Source organism: Oncorhynchus masou, chromosome 20, assembly GCF_036934945.1.
Source record: "Oncorhynchus masou masou isolate Uvic2021 chromosome 20, UVic_Omas_1.1, whole genome shotgun sequence".
Classification (NCBI taxonomy): domain Eukaryota; kingdom Metazoa; phylum Chordata; class Actinopteri; order Salmoniformes; family Salmonidae; genus Oncorhynchus; species Oncorhynchus masou.
This window is the reverse complement of record NC_088231.1, coordinates 13,918,910-13,939,266: the sequence shown is the minus strand read 5'-3', so window position 1 is coordinate 13,939,266 and position 20,357 is coordinate 13,918,910. Positions and strand designations below refer to the sequence as shown.

General features: G+C 37.4%; 1 protein-coding gene across 4 annotated transcripts in view; it reads right to left on the bottom strand.

The window, feature by feature from the left end:
- LOC135506995 (lipopolysaccharide-responsive and beige-like anchor protein) overlaps positions 1 to 20,357 on the bottom strand; it is a 373,235-nt gene that overhangs the window by 232,047 nt on the left and 120,831 nt on the right. For 3 of the 4 annotated variants that reach the window (XM_064926445.1, XM_064926448.1, XM_064926446.1), the window contains exons 31-34: positions 17,305 to 17,474; positions 5,393 to 5,465; positions 5,007 to 5,140; positions 3,802 to 3,863 (exon numbers count right to left, since the gene is read on the bottom strand). In XM_064926445.1, the coding sequence (XP_064782517.1) occupies positions 3,802 to 3,863; positions 5,007 to 5,140; positions 5,393 to 5,465; positions 17,305 to 17,474 (439 nt within the window). The remainder of the gene's footprint in view (positions 1 to 3,801; positions 3,864 to 5,006; positions 5,141 to 5,392; positions 5,466 to 17,304; positions 17,475 to 20,357) is intronic. The other variant, XM_064926447.1, reaches the window with a different exon arrangement.

The window sequence follows — 20,357 nt, the reverse complement described above, 5'->3', positions numbered from 1 at the left end:
TCTCTATGTACAGGATGGTAGTTGACTTCTCTCTATGTACAGCAGGGTAGTTGACTCCTTCCTCCACACCTCTCTATGTACAGGATGCTAGTTGACTCCTCCCTCCACACCTTTCTATGTACAGGATGGTAGTTGACTCCTTCCTCCACACCTCTCTATGTACAGGATAGTAGTTGACTCCTCCCTCCACACCTCTCTGTACAGGATGGTAGTTGATTCCTCCCTCCACCACCTCTCTATGTACAGGATGGTAGTTGACTCCTCTCTATGTACAGGATGGTAGTTGACTCCTCTCTATGTACAGGATGGTAGTTGACTCCTCTCTATGTACAGGATGGTAGTTGACTCCTTCCTCCACACCTCTCTATGTACAGGATGGTAGTTGACTCCTCCCTCCACACCTCTCTATGTACAGGATGGTAGTTGACTCCTCCCTCCACACCTCTCTATGTACAGGATGGTAGTTGACTCCTCCTTCCACACCTCTCTATGTACAGGATGGTAGTTGACTCCTCCCTCCACACCTCTCTATGTACAGGAGGGATGTAGTGATAAGTGCTGTAAGGTTGGATGTCCTGACAGACTGCTCAGACAATAACCAGTGATCTACAGGACACAGACAGCGCTGCTGGCTGATTTATCTGACAGACGCCTCTCTGATAGTGGACTGTCCTGTATCCAATGAGATGATTTATCAGAGTGGAGAGTGGAGGAGAGAGGAGACTAGCTTAGCACACACACACACATAGAAACCTTTAACTGAGTCAGCATTATCTATTTATCAGTGTTGTGGATGGAAACCTTTTTAAGTGATGCACCTTTGAAGGCTGTAGATCCGACATGGTGACAGAGAGAAGCTAGGCCACTGTTCGTTGTCATGGAGAGAGCCTGTCACGGCGAATTAAGGCCGTTGTCGGTGAGGAGAGAGGTCTTGAGGAGAGAGCGGTGAGCTCGGACTGACAAAATCTCAGAGATGATAGTCACGTAATACCCAACAAGTCTCAGCTTTGAAGGATCCATCGCAAGCAATTACCTGAGAGGAACAGGATGTCTTGATACTCCGCTTGGGGAGCTGGATCAGAGCCATCTCTTCCATCCCTCCTTTTAGTCCAAAGGATTCGACTAACACTGAGCGTGGATGCAGTTCCTCATCAACCCAAAGTTAGATTGTCATCCAAACTAAAATAACATTTCTGGTTGACTTACTAAAAAGCCCACGGATGTCAGAAAACCAATGAGTTAATTGAAACATTAAACAGCTAAATGAAATGCCTTCCTTTATCAACAAGCTTGTAAACAACAACTGGACCTACGGTACAGGATTCTACATCTACACGACTGCACCTCATCCTCGAGAGAGAAACGCTGGATCTGTCACTAGGTAGAGTTCAAGCCATGTTGATGAAACCACACCACCACGCCATTATTCCATCACTTTGTATATGCTGATCAATACAACCACAAGAGACCAAGCAATGAAGCAATAACGTCTCTGACATGAATGTCTCTGATCTCAGATCAAAATGGATCTTTAATTGGGTAGAGGAGTAGCGTTCTTAACAGACGGGGTCCTATCAAACAGTGGTTTAGTACCCCCTCCTCAATGCCAGGCTGAAGTGGCCCTGTGTTGTATGTCTCATCCGAGGCGTGATTAAAAACTCCTCTGTGGCCCCTAGCCTCTCGACCTCTGACCCCGGTCCCACTCCATCTTAACCCCTCAGGAAATTAATAAAACATTTCAGACACGATAGCTATCGCATCGTGCCATCATGGATGAGAAGGATGAAGTGAGAGGAGGAGGGGGGAAGAGAGAAATCTATCAAAATCATCTCAATCTCCTCCCGCGGACCAGCGCTTGGGGCTCGCTCATTGGGGTCTACATTGTCAAGAAGGCCGATTGAAGCGCTTCCTGTGGGGTTCAAGAGCATTTCCTGTGCCGGAGGGCCCTGTGGCTGGCGTATATAACATCATCAATCACTCCCTGCCTGCCTTTCTTTCTCTCACTTTCCCAGTCAGAGAGAGAGGGGAAACAGAGGTGCACGCAAATCACAGGAAAAAAAAAATGTAATTATCGCCACAACACAAGTCTGGCTGGAATTTAACCCAGGGAAGAAAAACAGATCTCTCTCTCTCTCTCATATATATATATATATATCAAGGTAGATCATATCACCAACACCCCCTCCCTCCTCCTTTCCACACAACAACACAATTACATTTGCTTCGACTGTGAGAGAATTTGGTTGGATGATTTACTGAAGCAATCAACGCCATCTTGGACCGTTCCCTTTTCCCATAGAGAGAGAAAGTCATAATGCTTCAGAGAGACAGAAAAGGAGAGAGCGAGAAAGACTAGTGGGACTGGGGGCCAGGGGCCCTCTTTCTCTCGGTCGGCAATCACCAGATTCTGCCTTTGATTATATTAGCATTAAACAACACCCTGACATATATGACAAATAGGGGCATTAGAGCATGTCATTTATTCTCCCTCCCTCCCTCTCTCCAGGACCGCTAGGGTTCACTTCCCCTCCCCGACGTCCCCGCACCCCGCTAGCCCACATCCACACTGCCCCGGTGACACCAGAACGGATGTGTAATCTCTCTAGATTACCTCTCTTTTGGAGAACAAGTGAAGTGAATAATGGGAAGTAAATGGGATGGAGGGGAGGAGGAGGGGAGGAAAAAGGGAGGAGGAGGAAAAAGGCAGATGAAAGGCGGTGTTTCTTTTTAAAATAAAACAGATTAAAAAAAGCGCAGTGCGGTCTGAGAGAGAGGTGCCATTAATCAATTGTGTTTTCTGTTTTTTTTGTGGTGTTGAGTGGTGTTTCAAATAGGAAACCCCTCTTCTGCTAACAAACAAGGCCCAGCAGGGATCCAGTTATTATCCTGCATCTTTGGTGGTGTGTGTGTCTCTGCACTGTGGGGGTGTGAGTGCATTTGGTTGAGTACTTGTCTGTATAGGAGCAGCATATGTGTTCTTACAAGCCTATAAGGAAATAGTATGTTTGTGATTATGTACGAGGTGTCTCTCTCATCCATGTGTGTGTAACACACTGTGTGTGGGTGTGTTTGTATGTGTGTGGATGGGTGCTTGTGTATTTCTGTGTCCTTGTTTGTATGTGTGCGTGTGCGCGTGTGTGTGTGTGTGTGTGCGTGCGTGCGCCTGCCTCAGCGTGTGTGCGGTATATCTATGAATGTAAATGTCCAGCAGACCATGGCCTCTCCCTGATCCCCACCATTAGCTGTGTGATCCATCTCCAGTTTATTGACACCCAGCCCATTGATCTACTGCTGTACCACACCTGCTATGATCCCTTCATCTGTATTCATGAATCCTCCATCAGCGCAGCACTAAATAAACTTGGACACAGAACACAACCAAACAGAAGGGGAGACTGCTAACCGGAATCAATGCAAAGCAGCATTTCCCCTCCTCATCAGGTTGGCCCCAGCCACAGAGGAACGCTGAGGGCCACCGGGGCCGACGCTAAGGGTCAAAGGTGGACGGACCGGTCGGGAACCCTTGACCTTAAGGCCAATATCAGCGGTCATTAAAGATGCCTTCTCTCTCGTTTGGAGAAAGGGAGTGAGAGATTGGGGTGACTGTGGAATGGCCTGAGGGGAGGTGAGGAGGAGAGATAGGAAGAGATGGTTCCTCCATCTCTCCATCCTGGAGTTACTGCCCTCAAGGTGAGGACGATAGGGACGATAACTCAGATGGGGTGAAGAGGAGGATGGAGAGAGAGGGAGGGAAGGAAAGAGAGAGGTGGAGGTAGAGAGAGACAAAGATGGAAGACTTGCCTGAGAACAGAGCAGCATGACCAGCTCTACCACCGAACTGCTGGACTTCATACACACCAGACCTGGAGAAAGAGAGGAGGGGAGAAAGACATGGAGAAAGGAGGGGGAGAGAGAGGACGTGGAGAGCGAGAGAGGGAGAGTGAGAGAGGGAGAGAATGAAAGTTTAAACTAAAATACAAGTTCACTGCCATGACAGCCATTTTGGCTTTCTTCTTTAGTGAAAATGTAGACGTGTGTAGTAGTGTGTGCACGCTCCAATGAACCCACACACACACACACACACAATCTGACCAGAAGTACCTAATCCGGTGACATCTGCATGGGGACAGAGTAGTATTGATGTGGCCTAATGAGTGGACATGATGTTGCTGTAAACTAATACATATTGGGCCTTGTATTACAGGCTGAGACGTGGTTCATCATATGTCTCATTGATCCTATAGTGGTGGAAGGTCTGACGGGAAGAGGGGGGGCAGTGGAGTGGCCAGGGGTCATTTCATATGCAGAGAGGAAAAGGGACAGTGACCTCTGCATTCTCAGTTACTCTGGTCTGTGCACGCCCACGCACATACTCATGTATGGACACACACGCATAATCCCCCCCACACTCCGACACACCCACCCACAACCCACCACACACACACACACAAATCCCTAAACCCCCCTCACCCCCCCTGCAGCTATCAATCAACTTTCCATTTTGTTTGGTGGCAGTAGACATCCCAAACACTCCCATTAGTGGGCTGACCCCTGACCCAGGCCTCTAGGACCCGCCCCTCCCCTCCCTGTACCGCAGCACAGCTACAATCAGTTAGTTAAAACTGATCCACTCTATTGAGGCCTTTACCAGCCTTGATGTCATTACCAAAGGGCCTGTGTTAGTGCTGTTTAGATGAAGAAGCATGTGAAATGTCCCGTAATTCTGCAGTGTGTATACTAGTGTGGCTGTGTCTGAGGGTGGGATGGTAAGGTTTAGCCCTCAGATCATTGACAGTCAGGTCGGAAATCTAGAGAAACCTTTTACTGGGATAAGTGGTTCATATAAAAGACGAGTTTGATATCATTAGAATCTAGTGTGTGTGTGTATGTGTGTGAGTGTGTGTAAGGACTTTGTGACATCTGCTGACGTAAAGAGGGCTTTATAAATGCATTTGATTTGTGTGGGAATCCATGTGGTCCATGATGCTCTCTAGACGGGTACTTACTGGTACCCTCGATGAGGAGCTCCTGTCCGTGACTACCCAGCAGGGTGCGAGAGAGGAAGGGGGCAAAGTCCACAAAGATCTCTCTCAGTAGGGGGGCAGCCTTATCCAGAGCATGCTCCAGCCTCTCTGAGATACTGAGGGGAAGATGAGACAGTCGTATTCAAACACATGCACGTTACACGTTTACATCAATACGTCAGCGCCCGGCAAATATGTAGAATAGAATATTCAAATGCATAGAGGTGACTTTATAACCGAAATTGATCCACAAAGCAGCAGCTAAAACCACTACAGAATCCACAATATTGTCTTACATCACAACACAAATAGACAAATATTAAGTGTGTGTGTGTGTGTGTGTGTGTGTGTGTGTGTGTGTGTATCACCTCATACTGGGGGCTGTGTCCCGGGTCATTGGGGACAATGTGGGGACAGATGGCAGGTTGGTGCTGGCTGATCCTGGTGGAAACCAGAGAGCCTCATTATTAATCTGGGAGCAGGACAGGACAGTAGACACACACAAACAGAAGAGCGCACACACACACCTCCCTCATCCACCTCAATGCATTTCTACATAAAGGAAGGAGTGGAGTATAAATGTGGTTTCTGGAGATAATCCAGTGGTTCATTATTAGTATCAGTATCATTAATAGTATCATCATCAGCATCATTATCAGTGTCATTATTAGTATCATTATTAGTATCATTATCAGTATCATTATTAGCATCCGTATCAGTATTAGTATCATTATTAGCATCATTATCAGTATCATTATTAGTAGCAGTATCATTATTAGTATCATTATCATTATCAGCATCATTATCAGTATCATTTTCAGTATCATTAATAGCATCATTATTAGCATCATTATTAGCATCATTATTAGCATCATTATCAGTATCATTATTAGTATCAGTATCATTATTAGTATCAGTATCATTATTAGTATCAGTATCATTATTAGCATCATTATTAGCATCATTATCAACATCATTATCAGCATCATTATTAGTATCAGTTGCATTATTAGTATCAGTAGCATTATTAGGATCAGTAGCATTATTATCATCATTATCAGTATCATTATTAGTATCATCATTATTAGTATCAGTTGCATTATTAGGATCAGTAGCATTATTATCATCATTATCAGTATCATTATTAGCATCATTATTAGTATCAGTTGCATTATTAGTATCAGTAGCATTATTAGGATCAGTATCATTATCATCATCATTATCAGTATCATTATTAGCATCATTATTAGTATCAGTATCATCATTATTATCAGTATCGTTATTAGTTTCAGTATCGTTATTAGTATCAATACCATTATTCGTATCAGTACCATTATTCGTATCCGTACCATTATTCGTATCAGTACCATTATTAGTATCAATACCATTATTCGTATCAGTACCATTATTAGTATCCGTATCATTATTAGAGAATGCACTAAAGATAGGAAACACTGTCACCACTGATAAATCCACCATAATTGAGAATTTCAATAAGCATTTTTCTACGGCTGGCAATGCTTTCCACCTGGCTACTCCTACCCCGGTCAATAGCACTGCACCCCCCACAACAACTCGCCCAAGCCTTCCCCTTTTCTCCTTCTCCCAAATCCGTTCAGCTGATGTTCTGAAAGAGCTGCAAAATCCGGACCCCTACAAATCAGCTAGGCTAGACAATCTGGACCCTTTCTTTCTAAAATTATCTGCTGAAATTGTTGCCACCCCTATTACTAGCCTGTTCAACCTCTCTTTCGTGTCGTCTGAGATTCCCAAAGATTGGAAAGCAGCTGCGGTCATCCCCCTCTTCAAAGGGGGGGGACACTCTTGACCCAAACTGCTACAGACCTATATCTATCCTACCATGCCTTTCTAAGGTCTTCGAAAGCCAAGTCAACAAACAGATTACCGACCATTTCAAATCTCACCATACCTTCTCTGCTATGCAATCTGGTTTCAGAGCTGGTCATGGGTGCACCTCAGCCACGCTCAAGGTCCTAAACGATATCTTAACCGCCATCGATAAGAAACATTACTGTGCAGCCGTATTCATTGATCTGGCCAAGGCTTTCGACTCTGTCAATCACCACATCCTCATCGGCAGACTCAACAGCCTTGGTTTCTCAAATGATTGCCTCGGCTGGTTCACCAACTACTTCTCTGATAGAGTTCAGTGTGTCAAATCGGAGGGTCTGCTGTCTGGACCTCTGGCAGTCTCTATGGGGGTGCCACAGGGTTCAATTCTTGGACCGACTCTCTTCTCTGTATACATCAATGAGGTCGCTCTTGCTGCTGGTGAGTCTCTGATCCACCTCTACGCAGATGACACCATTCTGTATACTTCTGGCCCTTTGGACACTGTGTTAACAACCCTCCAGGCAAGCTTCAATGCCATACAACTCTCCTTCCGTGGCCTCCAATTGCTCTTAAATACAAGTAAAACTAAATGCATGCTCCTCAACCGATCGCTACCTGCACCTGCCCGCCTGTCCAACATCACTACTCTGGACGGCTCTGACTTAGAATACGTGGACAACTACAAATACTTAGGTGTCTGGTTAGACTGTAAGCTCTCCTTCCAGACCCATATCAAACATCTCCAATAGAATTGGCTTTCTATTTCGCAACAAAGCATCCTTCACTCATGCTGCCAAACATACCCTTGTAAAACTGACCATCCTACCAATCCTCGACTTTGGCGATGTCATTTACAAAATAGCCTCCAATACCCTACTCAAGAAATTGGATGCAGTCTATCACAGTGCAATCCGTTTTGTCACCAAAGCCCCATATACTACCCACCATTGCGACCTGTACGCTCTCGTTGGCTGACCCTCGCTTCATACTCGTCGCCAAACCCACTGGCTCCATGTCATCTACAAGACCCTGCTAGGTAAAGTCCCCACTTATCTCAGCTCGCTGGTCACCATAGCATCTCCCACCTGTAGCACACGCTCCAGCAGGTATATTTCTCTAGTCACCCCCAAAACCAATTCTTTCTTTGGCCGCTTCTCCTTCCAGTTCTCTGCTGCCAATGACTGGAACGAACTACAAAAATCTCTGAAACTGGAAACACTTATCTCCCTCACTAGCTTTAAGCACCAACTGCAGAGCAGCTCACAGATTACTGCACCTGTACATAGCCCACCTATAATTTAGCCCAAACAACTACCTCTTTCCCTACTGTATTTAATTCATTTATTTATTTTGCTCCTTTGCACCCCATTATTTTTATTTCTACTTCGCACATTCTTCCATTGCAAATCTACCATTCCAGTGTTTTACTTGCTATATTGTATTTACTTTGCCACCATGGCCTTCTTTTGCCTTTACCTCCCTTATCTCACCTCATTTGCACACATCGTATATAGACTTGTTTCTACTGTATTATTGACTGTATGTTTGTTTTACTCCATGTGTAACTCTGTGTCGTTGTATGTGTCGAACTGCTTCGCTTTATCTTGGCCAGGTCGCAATTGTAAATGAGAACTTGTTCTCAACTTGCCTACCTGGTTAAATAAAGGTGAAATAAAAAAAATGAGTATCAGTATCATTATTAGTATCAGTATCATTATTAGTATCAGTATCATTATTCGTATCAGTATCATTATTCGTATCAGTATCATTATTCGTATCAGTATCATTATTCGTATCAGTATCATTATTCGTATCAGTATCATTATTAGTATCATTATTCGTATCAGTAGCATTATTCGTATCAGTATCATTATTCATATCAGTATCATTATTAGTATCAGTATCATTATTCATATCAGTATCATTATTAGTATCAGTATCATTATTAGTATCAGTATCATTATTAGTATCAGTATCATTATTAGTATCAGTATCATTATTAGTATCAGTATCATTATTAGTATCAGTATCATTATTAGTATCATTATTCATATCAGTATCATTATTAGTATCAGTATCATTATTAGTATCAGTATCATTATTAGTATCAGTATCATTATCAGTAGTATTATTTGTATCAGTATCATTATTAGTATCAGTATCATTATTAGTATCAGTATCATTATTCATATCAGTATCATTATCAGTATCAGTATCATTATTAGTATCAGTATCATTATTAGTATCATTATTCATATCAGTAGCATTATTAGTATCAGTATCATTATTAGTATCAGTATCATTATTAGTATCAGTATCATTATTCGTATCAGTATCATTATTCATATCAGTATCATTATTAGTATCAGTATCATTATTAGTATCAGTATCATTATTAGTATCATTATTCATATCAGTATCATTATTTGTATCAGTATCATTATTAGTATCAGTATCATTATTAGTATCAGTATCATTATTCATATCAGTATCATTATTAGTATCAGTATCATTATTAGTATTAGTATCAGTATCATTATTAGTATCATTATTCATATCAGTATCATTATTCATATCAGTAGCATTATTCATATCAGTATCATTATTAGTATCAGTATCATTATTAGTAGCATTATTCATATCAGTATCATTATTCATATCAGTATCATTATTAGTATCAGTATCATTATTAGTATCAGTATCATTATTAGTATCATTATTCATATCAGTAGCATTATTCATATCAGTATCATTATTAGTATCAGTATCATTATTAGTATCATTATTAGTATCAGTATCATTATTAGTATCAGTATCATTATTAGTATCATTATTCATATCAGTATCATTATTCATATCAGTATCATTATTCATATCAGTATCATTATTAGTATCAGTATCATTATTAGTATCAGTATCATTATTAGTATCAGTATCATTATTAGTATCAGTAGCATTATTCATATCAGTAGCATTATTCATATCAGTATCATTATTAGTATCAGTATCATTATTAGTATCATTATGCATATCAGTAGCATTATTCATATCAGTATCATTATTAGTATCAGTATCATTATTAGTATCAGTATTCATATCAGTATCATTATTCATATCAGTATCATTATTCATATCAGTAGCATTATTCATATCAGTATCATTATTAGTATCAGTATCATTATCAGTAGTATCAGTATCATTATTATATCAGTAGCATTATTCATATCAGTATCATTATTAGTATCAGTATCATTATTAGTATCAGTATCATTATTAGTATCAGTATTATTAGTATCAGTATCATTATTAGTATCAGTATTATTAGTATCAGTATCATTATTAGTATCAGTATCATTATTAGTATCATTATTAGTATCAGTATTATTAGTATCAGTATCATTATTAGTATCATTATTAGTATCAGTATTATTAGTATCAGTATCATTATTAGTATCAGTATCATTATTAGTATCATTATTAGTATCAGTATTATTAGTATCAGTATCATTATTAGTATCAGTATCATTATTAGTATCAGTATCATTATTAGTATCAGTATCATTATTAGTATCAGTATCATTATTAGTATCAGTATCATTATTAGTATCAGTATCATTATTAGTATCATTATTAGTATCAGTATCATTATTAGTATCAGTATCATTATTAGTATCAGTATCATTATTAGTATCAGTATCATTATTAGTATCATTATTCATATCAGTATCATTATTCATATCAGTATCATTATTAGTATCAGTATCATTATTAGTATCAGTATCATTATTAGTATCAGTATTATTAGTATCAGTATCATTATTAGTATCATTATTCATATCAGTATCATTATTCATATCAGTATCATTATTAGTATCAGTATCATTATTAGTATCAGTATCATTATTAGTATCATTATTAGTATCAGTATCATTATTAGTATCAGTATCATTATTAGTATCATTATTCATATCAGTAGCATTATTCATATCAGTATCATTATTAGTATCAGTATCATTATTAGTATCATTATTCATATCAGTATCATTATTCATATCAGTAGCATTATTCATATCAGTATCATTATTAGTATCAGTATTATTAGTATCAGTATCATTATTAGTATCATTATTCATATTATCATTATTCATATCAGTATCATTATTAGTATCAGTATCATTATTAGTATCAGTATCATTATTAGTATCAGTATTCATATCAGTATCATTATTCATATCAGTATCATTATTCATATCAGTAGCATTATTCATATCAGTATCATTATTAGTATCAGTATTATTAGTATCAGTATCATTATTAGTATCAGTATTATTAGTATCAGTATCATTATTAGTATCAGTATCATTCGTATCAGTATCATTATTAGTATCATTATTCATATCAGTATCATTATTCATATCAGTATCATTATTCATATCAGTAGCATTATTCATATCAGTATCATTATTAGTATCAGTATCATTATTAGTATCAGTATCATTATTCATATCAGTATCATTATTAGTATCAATATCATTATTGATATCAGTATCAGTATCATTATTCATATCAGTATCATTATTAGTATCAGTATCATTATTCAGTATCAGTATCATTATTCATATCAGTATCATTATTATTATCAGTATCATTATTAGTATCAATATCATTATTCATATCAGTATCATTATTATTCAGTATCAGTATCATTATTATTCAGTATCAGTATCATTATTAGTATCATTAGTATCATTCATTATTATATCAGTATCATTATTAGTATCAATATCATTATTCATATCAGTATCATTATTAGTATCAGTATCATTATTAGTATCAATATCATTATTCGTATCAGTATCATTATTCGTATCAGTATCATTATTCATATCAGTATCATTATTATTCATTATCAGTATCATTATATCAGTATCATTATTAGTATCATCAGTATATCATTATTCAGTATCAGTATCATTATTAGTATCATTATTATATCAGTATCATTATTAGTATCAGTATCATTATTATATCAGTATCATTCATTAGTATCAGTATCATTATTAGTATCAGTATCATTATTATTAGTATCAGTATCATTATATCAGTATCAGTATCATTCATTAGTATCAGTATCATTATTCAGTATCAGTATCATTATTAGTATCAGTATCATTATTAGTATCAGTATCATTATTATTAGTATCAGTATCATTATTAGTATCAGTATCATTATTAGTATCAGTATCATTATTAGTATCATATCATTATTCATATCAGTATCATTATTCATATCAGTATCATTATTAGTATCAGTATCATTATTAGTATCAGTATCATTATTAGTATCAGTATCATTATTAGTATCAGTATCATTATTAGTATCAGTATCATTATTAGTATCATTATTCATATCATTATTCATATCAGTATCATTATTCAGTATCAGTATCATTATTAGTATCAGTATCATTATTAGTATCAGTATCATTATTAGTATCATTATTCATATCAGTATCATTATTAGTATCAGTATCATTATTAGTATCAGTATCATTATTAGTATCAGTATCATTATTAGTATCAGTATCATTATTAGTATCAGTAGCATTATATCAGTATATCATTATTCATTATTAGTATCAGTATCATTATTAGTATCAGTATCATTATTAGTATCAGTATCATTATTAGTATCAGTATCATTATTAGTATCAGTATCATTATTAGTATCAGTATCATTATTAGTATCAGTATCATTATTAGTATCAGTATCATTATTCATATCAGTATCATTATTAGTATCAGTATCATTATTAGTATCAGTATCATTATTCAGTATCAGTATCATTATTAGTATCAGTATCATTATTAGTATCAATATCATTATTCATATCAGTATCATTATTAGTATCAGTATCATTATTAGTATCAGTATCATTATTAGTATCAGTATCATTATTAGTATCAGTATCATTATTAGTATCAGTATTCATATCAGTATCATTATTCATATCAGTATCATTATTCATATCAGTAGCATTATTCATATCAGTATCATTATTAGTATCAGTATCATTATTAGTATCATTATCATTATTATTAGTATCAGTATTATTAGTATCAGTATTATTAGTATCAGTATCATTATTCAGTATCAGTATCATTATTAGTATCAGTATCATTATTAGTATCAGTATCATTATTAGTATCAGTATCATTATTAGTATCATTATCATATCAGTATCAGTATCATATCATTATTCAGTATCAGTATCATTATTAGTATCAGTATCATTATTAGTATCAGTATCATTATTCATATCAGTATCATTATTAGTATCAGTATCATTATTAGTATCAGTATCATTATTAGTATCATTATTCATATCAGTATCATTATTAGTATCATATCAGTATCATTATTAGTATCAGTATCATTATTATATCAGTATCATTATTAGTATCATTATTCAGTATCAGTATCATATCATTCATTATTAGTATCAGTATCATTATTAGTATCAGTATCATTATTAGTATCAGTATCATTATTAGTATCAGTATCATTATATCAGTATCATTATTAGTATCAGTATCATTATTCAGTATCAGTATCATTATTCAGTATCAGTATCATTATTATATCAGTATCATTATTCATATCAGTATCATTATTCATATCAGTATCATTATTCAGTATCAGTATCATTATTAGTATCAGTATCATTATTAGTATCATTATATCATATCAGTATCATTATATCAGTATCAGTATCATTATTAGTATCAGTATCATTATTAGTATCAGTATCATTATTAGTATCAGTATCATTATTATTCAGTATCAGTATCATTATTAGTATCAGTATCATTATTCATATCAGTATCATTATTAGTATCAGTATCATTATTCATTATTCATATCAGTATCATTATTAGTATCAGTATCATTATTAGTATCAGTATCATTATTAGTATCAGTATCATTATTAGTATCAGTATCATTATTAGTATCAATATCATTATTCATATCAGTATCATTATTAGTATCAGTATCATTATTCAGTATCAGTATCATTATTCATATCAGTATCATTATTCATATCAGTATCATTATTCATATCAGTATCATTATTAGTATCAGTATCATTATTCATATCAGTATCATTATTAGTATCAATATCATTATTGATATCAGTATCAGTATCATTATTCATATCAGTATCATTATTCATATCAGTATCATTATTAGTATCAGTATCATTATTCATATCAGTATCATTATTAGTATCAATATCATTATATCAGTATCATTATTAGTATCAGTATCATTATATCAGTATCATTATTAGTATCAGTATCATTATTCAGTATCAGTATCAGTATCATTATTAGTATCAGTATCATTATTATATCAGTATCATTATTCATATCAGTAGCATTATTCATATCAGTATCATTATTAGTATCAGTATTATTAGTATCAGTATCATTATTAGTATCAGTATCATTATTAGTATCAGTATCATTATTAGTATCAGTATCATTATTAGTATCAGTATCATTATTAGTATCATTATTAGTATCAGTATTATTAGTATCAGTATCATTATTAGTATCAGTATCATTATTAGTATCAGTATCATTATTAGTATCAGTATCCAGTATCAGTATCAGTATCAGTATCATTATTAGTATCAGTATCATTAGTATCAGTATTATTCAGTATCAGTATCATTATTCAGTATCAGTATCATTATTAGTATCAGTATCATTATTAGTATCAGTATCATTATTAGTATCAGTATCAGTATCAGTATCATTATTAGTATCAGTATCAGTACCATTAGTATCAGTATCATCAGTATCAGTATCATTATTAGTATCAGTATCATTATTAGTATCAGTATCATTATTAGTATCAGCAGTATCATATCAGTATCATTATTAGTATCAGTATCATTATTAGTATCAGTATCATTATTAGTATCAGTATCATTATTAGTATCAGTATCATAATTAGTATCAGTATCATTATTAGTATCAATATCATTATTAGTATCAATATCATTATTCGTATCAGTATCATTATTAGTATCAGTATCATTATTAGTATCAGTATCATTATTAGTATCAGTATCATTGGTATCAGTATCAGTATCAGTATCATTAGTATCAGTATATCAGTATCAGTATCAGTATCATTATTATTCAATATCATTATTCATATCAGTATCATTATTAGTATCAGTATCATAATTAGTATCAGTATCATTATTAGTATCAGTACCATTACTAGTCTGATAGCAGGATATGACAATACATTGGCCCTCCTCCACACCAATACATTACTGCACTGAAGGAACGAGTGCCTCAATAGAGGGTTTCCATTCTAATGTTCCAGAACGGGTGGATGTATGTGTGTGTGGGATAAGTGTAGTGTAATTGTCTGGTGCTAGATAGTGGATGATGTAGAGCTGCCTCCGTACAGCTTCCTTCCACTTGGGCACAGATCATTTTGTTCATGTATGGCCTAATTAATGCGACATTCATCAGGGAACATTCATGCAGATTGTTTTTACAAACCGGCATGGATATTAGCAGGGATTTCCTTTTGCACACCACTATGCATACAGGATTCGTTTGCCTTTTGAGCTGATATTGGACTGAACAATTTGAAAATGTTCTGGTAAATAGTGAAAATTATTTTATATAAAGTAAGCAAAAAAGTATACTTTTTTTAATTAACACATTTGCTTTCATCGCATTGGGCGCATATTCATGAAATGACTTCCAGGTGCTTTACGACACCGTCCTCTATAACGAGTCTATAACGTCTACAAAGCACAACGTTTGATTGATCTGGCAATAAATTCTATTTCACTGTCGCCCATAAATTCCATAATGCCCGGCTGAATACATGGAGGCGAATCCTCTGGTGTTCGGTGGGCTTGTTTTCCCAGCCGTAAGGGAAGGTCTCAGAGCGGGGATAACTCTTAGGGAATGACAGGCTGTGGACTGGAATGTGTGTGTGGACACGGGGCCCCGTCTTTAAGCACCACTGTGCTGTGTGGCCCGCTGAGAGGCTCCCGGTGGACATGAAGTAGCTCCTTCAAACAGTGGAGGAGTAAATGAACTTCTCTCTATTAATCCTCCCACTGGCCCCCCTTAAACCCACACACACACACACACACACACACACACCGCCTTTCACACACACTCCTCTCAAACCGCACACACACACACACAAACACTCTCACCGCCTTTCACACACACTCCTCTCAAACCGCACACACACACACTTACGCAAACATTTCCCACCTAAAACACACACACACACACACACATATAAAACATGCTCTATCCACACACAGAACATGACAGGAAATGTCAATAGGTCTTCTTCCCAGTGTTGACCGACTGTCACCATGGACTAAAGGAGTCCTACTCCACTCAATAGACAAGACTTCTACTTGAGTTGAAAGAAATTTGAGCACTTTTACTAAGCTGAGGATGGTGCATAGAAAACAATGTGGACTTGATATAGTTTATACACGAATCTGTGATTCTATAACATGTTAAGCATAATTTATCATTCATATACACTGTATAATTCATAGTTCTACAACACACAGACCACTCGTTCTTTAATATCAACATGGCATCATCACATTTAAGCCAAACCTAAATAAATACCCCATTAAGACAGAATAAAAGTCTGTATTAGGGCTGCAGTCAGAGTACTGTACTATATAGCGTCTGACAGTGATCCCTGATAACGCACTAATCCTGTAATAATGCTGCTCGGTCTGCCTGCTCGGCTGTGTTCCAGGCTAACTGGATTACACAGCGTGGAGGGAACATTCAGAAAGACACACTGAAATATTATCCTACATTTTAGTCATCTAGCAGACGCTTTTATCCAGAGTGACTTACATGACCAATGAGGCTTAAGTGCCTTGCTCAAGGGCACATTGGCAGATTTTTCACCTAGTTGGCTCGGGGATTACAGCCCCAAACGCTCTTAACCACTAGGCTACCTGCCACCTTATACTGAGGGACTCATCTATGGAAACTAACATAGAAGTACTGCGAAGGCTTAAGGAGGCAGATTAGGGACTGTGGTATCAACACAGGTTTTAGGAAGAGGATAAGACGACTCTTTTACTGTCAGATAAGCTGAAAAACGCATCATATATCTGTATTTTGAAAAGTTCAATATCTTGAAAACTTCACTGCGGACAGTGGACTAATGAAACAAATAGCAAAATACTTTTTTGACAGGTATTTTCCTTGGGCTTGGCTAGCTGGAATTCTTGGTGTTGTCACCGACTTCTCCTTTGATGCAGCTCTGACGTGCCGTCTCCGTAGCATGGTAACCTTACTGCTGGGACACCTAACATACCTCCTAATGTCTGAGACTCACCGGCTGCTGCCTCAGCGGTGGTGCTCTGGGAGGCATCGCCCGTGGAAACCACGGCAACGTTGTTAACTGGTGTCCCGGCTGCCCCCACAGCAGCGGTGGCTGATGGGACAGGAGTGGAGGAGCCTGGGGACGGAGCCCCGCCCACCTTCTTGGGCCCCACCCGAACGCTTCTGTAAAAGATGAGTAGATATGAAAATGTGTGTTGAATACTATTACACATGAGAATACTATTACTATTACACATTCCTTGAGACATCTGAATAACTAAGGACATAAGAACAGAACTTTTGTCATTCTAGAATATAAACAATAGTGATGTCAGTTTAATAGGCATAATGCATAGTGAGATGTGATTGATAAGACACAGGCTGCAGCATACAAAAACAACAGTACAGGATCCCATTTAGACAGTAGAGTCATTAGAGGCCTATTTCCCTGACACAGAATATTCAGTAATGGCTGCATCCATCTTGCCTGAAATCAATTGGCTCCCTGCAACACTCACTCACTCAGTAAGTCAGTAAACATTGTGATTTATTAGTGGAAGGTGGGCCCATCCACCATTACAAATAATATTAAATCTTCAATACATTGTTAGGGATGTGACCACGACAACACACACAATTGGAAAATCTGGATTCTGGCTCGGAGACAAATGGAGCACACACACACACACACACACACACGACAGAAAAGTAGGAATTCCTGATGAATACATCTGATATATTTTAGTAATCAGCTGGAAGGAATAGATCATTCAAAGGTATCAGCAGATGAACCTGCTCTTTCTTACACAATATAGCTCAAAGAAAAGAAGCTACCGCACTTTGTTCTTGCTCTGCATCCCATTTGTTTTGAGCCAACAGTTGGGACAGCCTTTGTAGTGGTTTTACTCCTCTACTATTGTTTTAAACACATGGATAACAGACATGGTCATAGACCCACAGCAGAAGCTGTAGTAAACTACTTCACTCTTAGGATACCTTAGGTTACACTAGGGGTGGGCAACATGCAGCCCGCGGACAGGATCCGGCCCACAAGCCCATTCATTCTGTGTCCCGCTGGAGGTTTGGTTAGGGGGGGTTTTGGTTAAAAAGCACTCCAGGACACTCTTGAACGTCTACAAATAGATAGAAGGTGCGTAGACATTATAATGACCCTATATGTTTACACTGTATCCCTGTCCTCAAGGTCCCTACTGTATACTATGGTCCTGGTCTACCCCCATCCATAACACAGTGGTCTGGTGTAGGTTACAGATGATGTGGACGTCGATTAAGGCACGCCCCCCGCACCTCTCTGAGTCAGAGGGGTTGGGTTAAACGCGGAAGACACATTTCAGTTGAATGCATTCAGTTGTACAACTGACTAGGTATCCCCCCTTTCCCCGACCAATGCTGTATCACTATATCTCTACAGTATGGGTCCTAGTGTACTACCATACGTAACATAGAGTGGTCTGGTGTACTACTTGAGTCACAGGTTACTTATACCAGTGTATCCCTCTCCCTAGGGGCCAGTGCTGTAGGAGAACTGGTGCTCTCCTATCAATAACATCCTTACAGGAAGAGAGCGGAAACAGCGTCTGGATAAAGCTGTCAGTTTAAACTAGGCTTCCTGACAGGCCAGTGGCCCTATCAAAGTAGACCTGGGCCTTCTTATCAGTGCTGACACAGAGGGAGCATGGCCTAATCACTACCTACTGGACACACACACACACACACACACACACACACACACACACACACACACACACACACACACACACACACACACACACACACACACACACACACACACACACACACACACACACACACACACACACACACACACACACACACACACACAGAGAGGGAGAGAGAGAGAAACTCACACACACAGAGAAAACACACAGAGAGGAGTATGTTGACTGGGCTTCAGTAGCTCCGCAGACAGAAAGCTGGCATTGGTATCAAAGCAGGGCCTGGATGATTTAAGACGGCAGATGACACACATTAGGTTGAAGGTACTTTGGATGTTAAACACTGACTGGTTCTGACCCCGCTGTGATCTATGCTGCAGGATGATACAGTCTGGCTGCAGAAATACCAGCAACGGTTTAGTCTACTGTCTTCACACACACTGTTTAGTACATACAGGTAATGTTTTAGCTACTTCTGCTGAATGCACTTATGGCACGTTCCTCTGGATAAGAGTGTTTTGCCTAATTTCTCAAATGAAAACAATGTATTCCACAATGATAGCTGTCTTATTTGGTGTTGTAGTCTTATTTCTAGAACAGGGTTACTGTCCGTAATGTATATTGTAAATTCCTTCCAATCCATCATTGAACAGGAATCAACTTCTGCTGGCTATTTTCAAGCATATCACAGGTTTAATGCCAATATGGCCGCTCTATAATTGTGGTACTGTATAACCATCAACAGTTCAAATGTTGAATCTGTGACATTTATATGACTTAAAGGGACAGTTTACCCAAATTACAAAACAAGGTATGACAGCAATCCACACTTTGGTCAAGTTTCCTTGGCATTGTTTACACATTCTAACGCTTTAGCATTTGTGGCACATATCCCATTTATGTCATGCATATTAGCATTGTTCGCGCATCATGTCCAAATCATTTAGTGATTGTGTTGAGCTTCACAATCAATTTGAGATACTTTCGGATGATTTGGCACCAAACAATCGAATATCGGCCCAATGACTTGGATTTGTGCCCCAACGGTGCGGATAAAGTTCGGAATGACACAATTTCATGCGTACAACATCTAAAACATCTAATCTGAAATCACACAAAAGAGGACTCTTCTATAACATGCCCTTTACACAAAAAAATGAGATTTGGATGTAAACCGTAAACTTCAACTCAGCCCTTAATTAATGGCCCTACTTCTGAACAGTAAAGGACAGAAGAAATAGGAATTAATGCTAGCTAATTAGCCTCGGCTCATAGTTAAAAACCCACCGCTGTCCCTTCGCAGTGGTTGGTAACAACTATCTATTTGTAGATGGAACAATCAAATGGGATGACTCTCCAGGACCCTAGC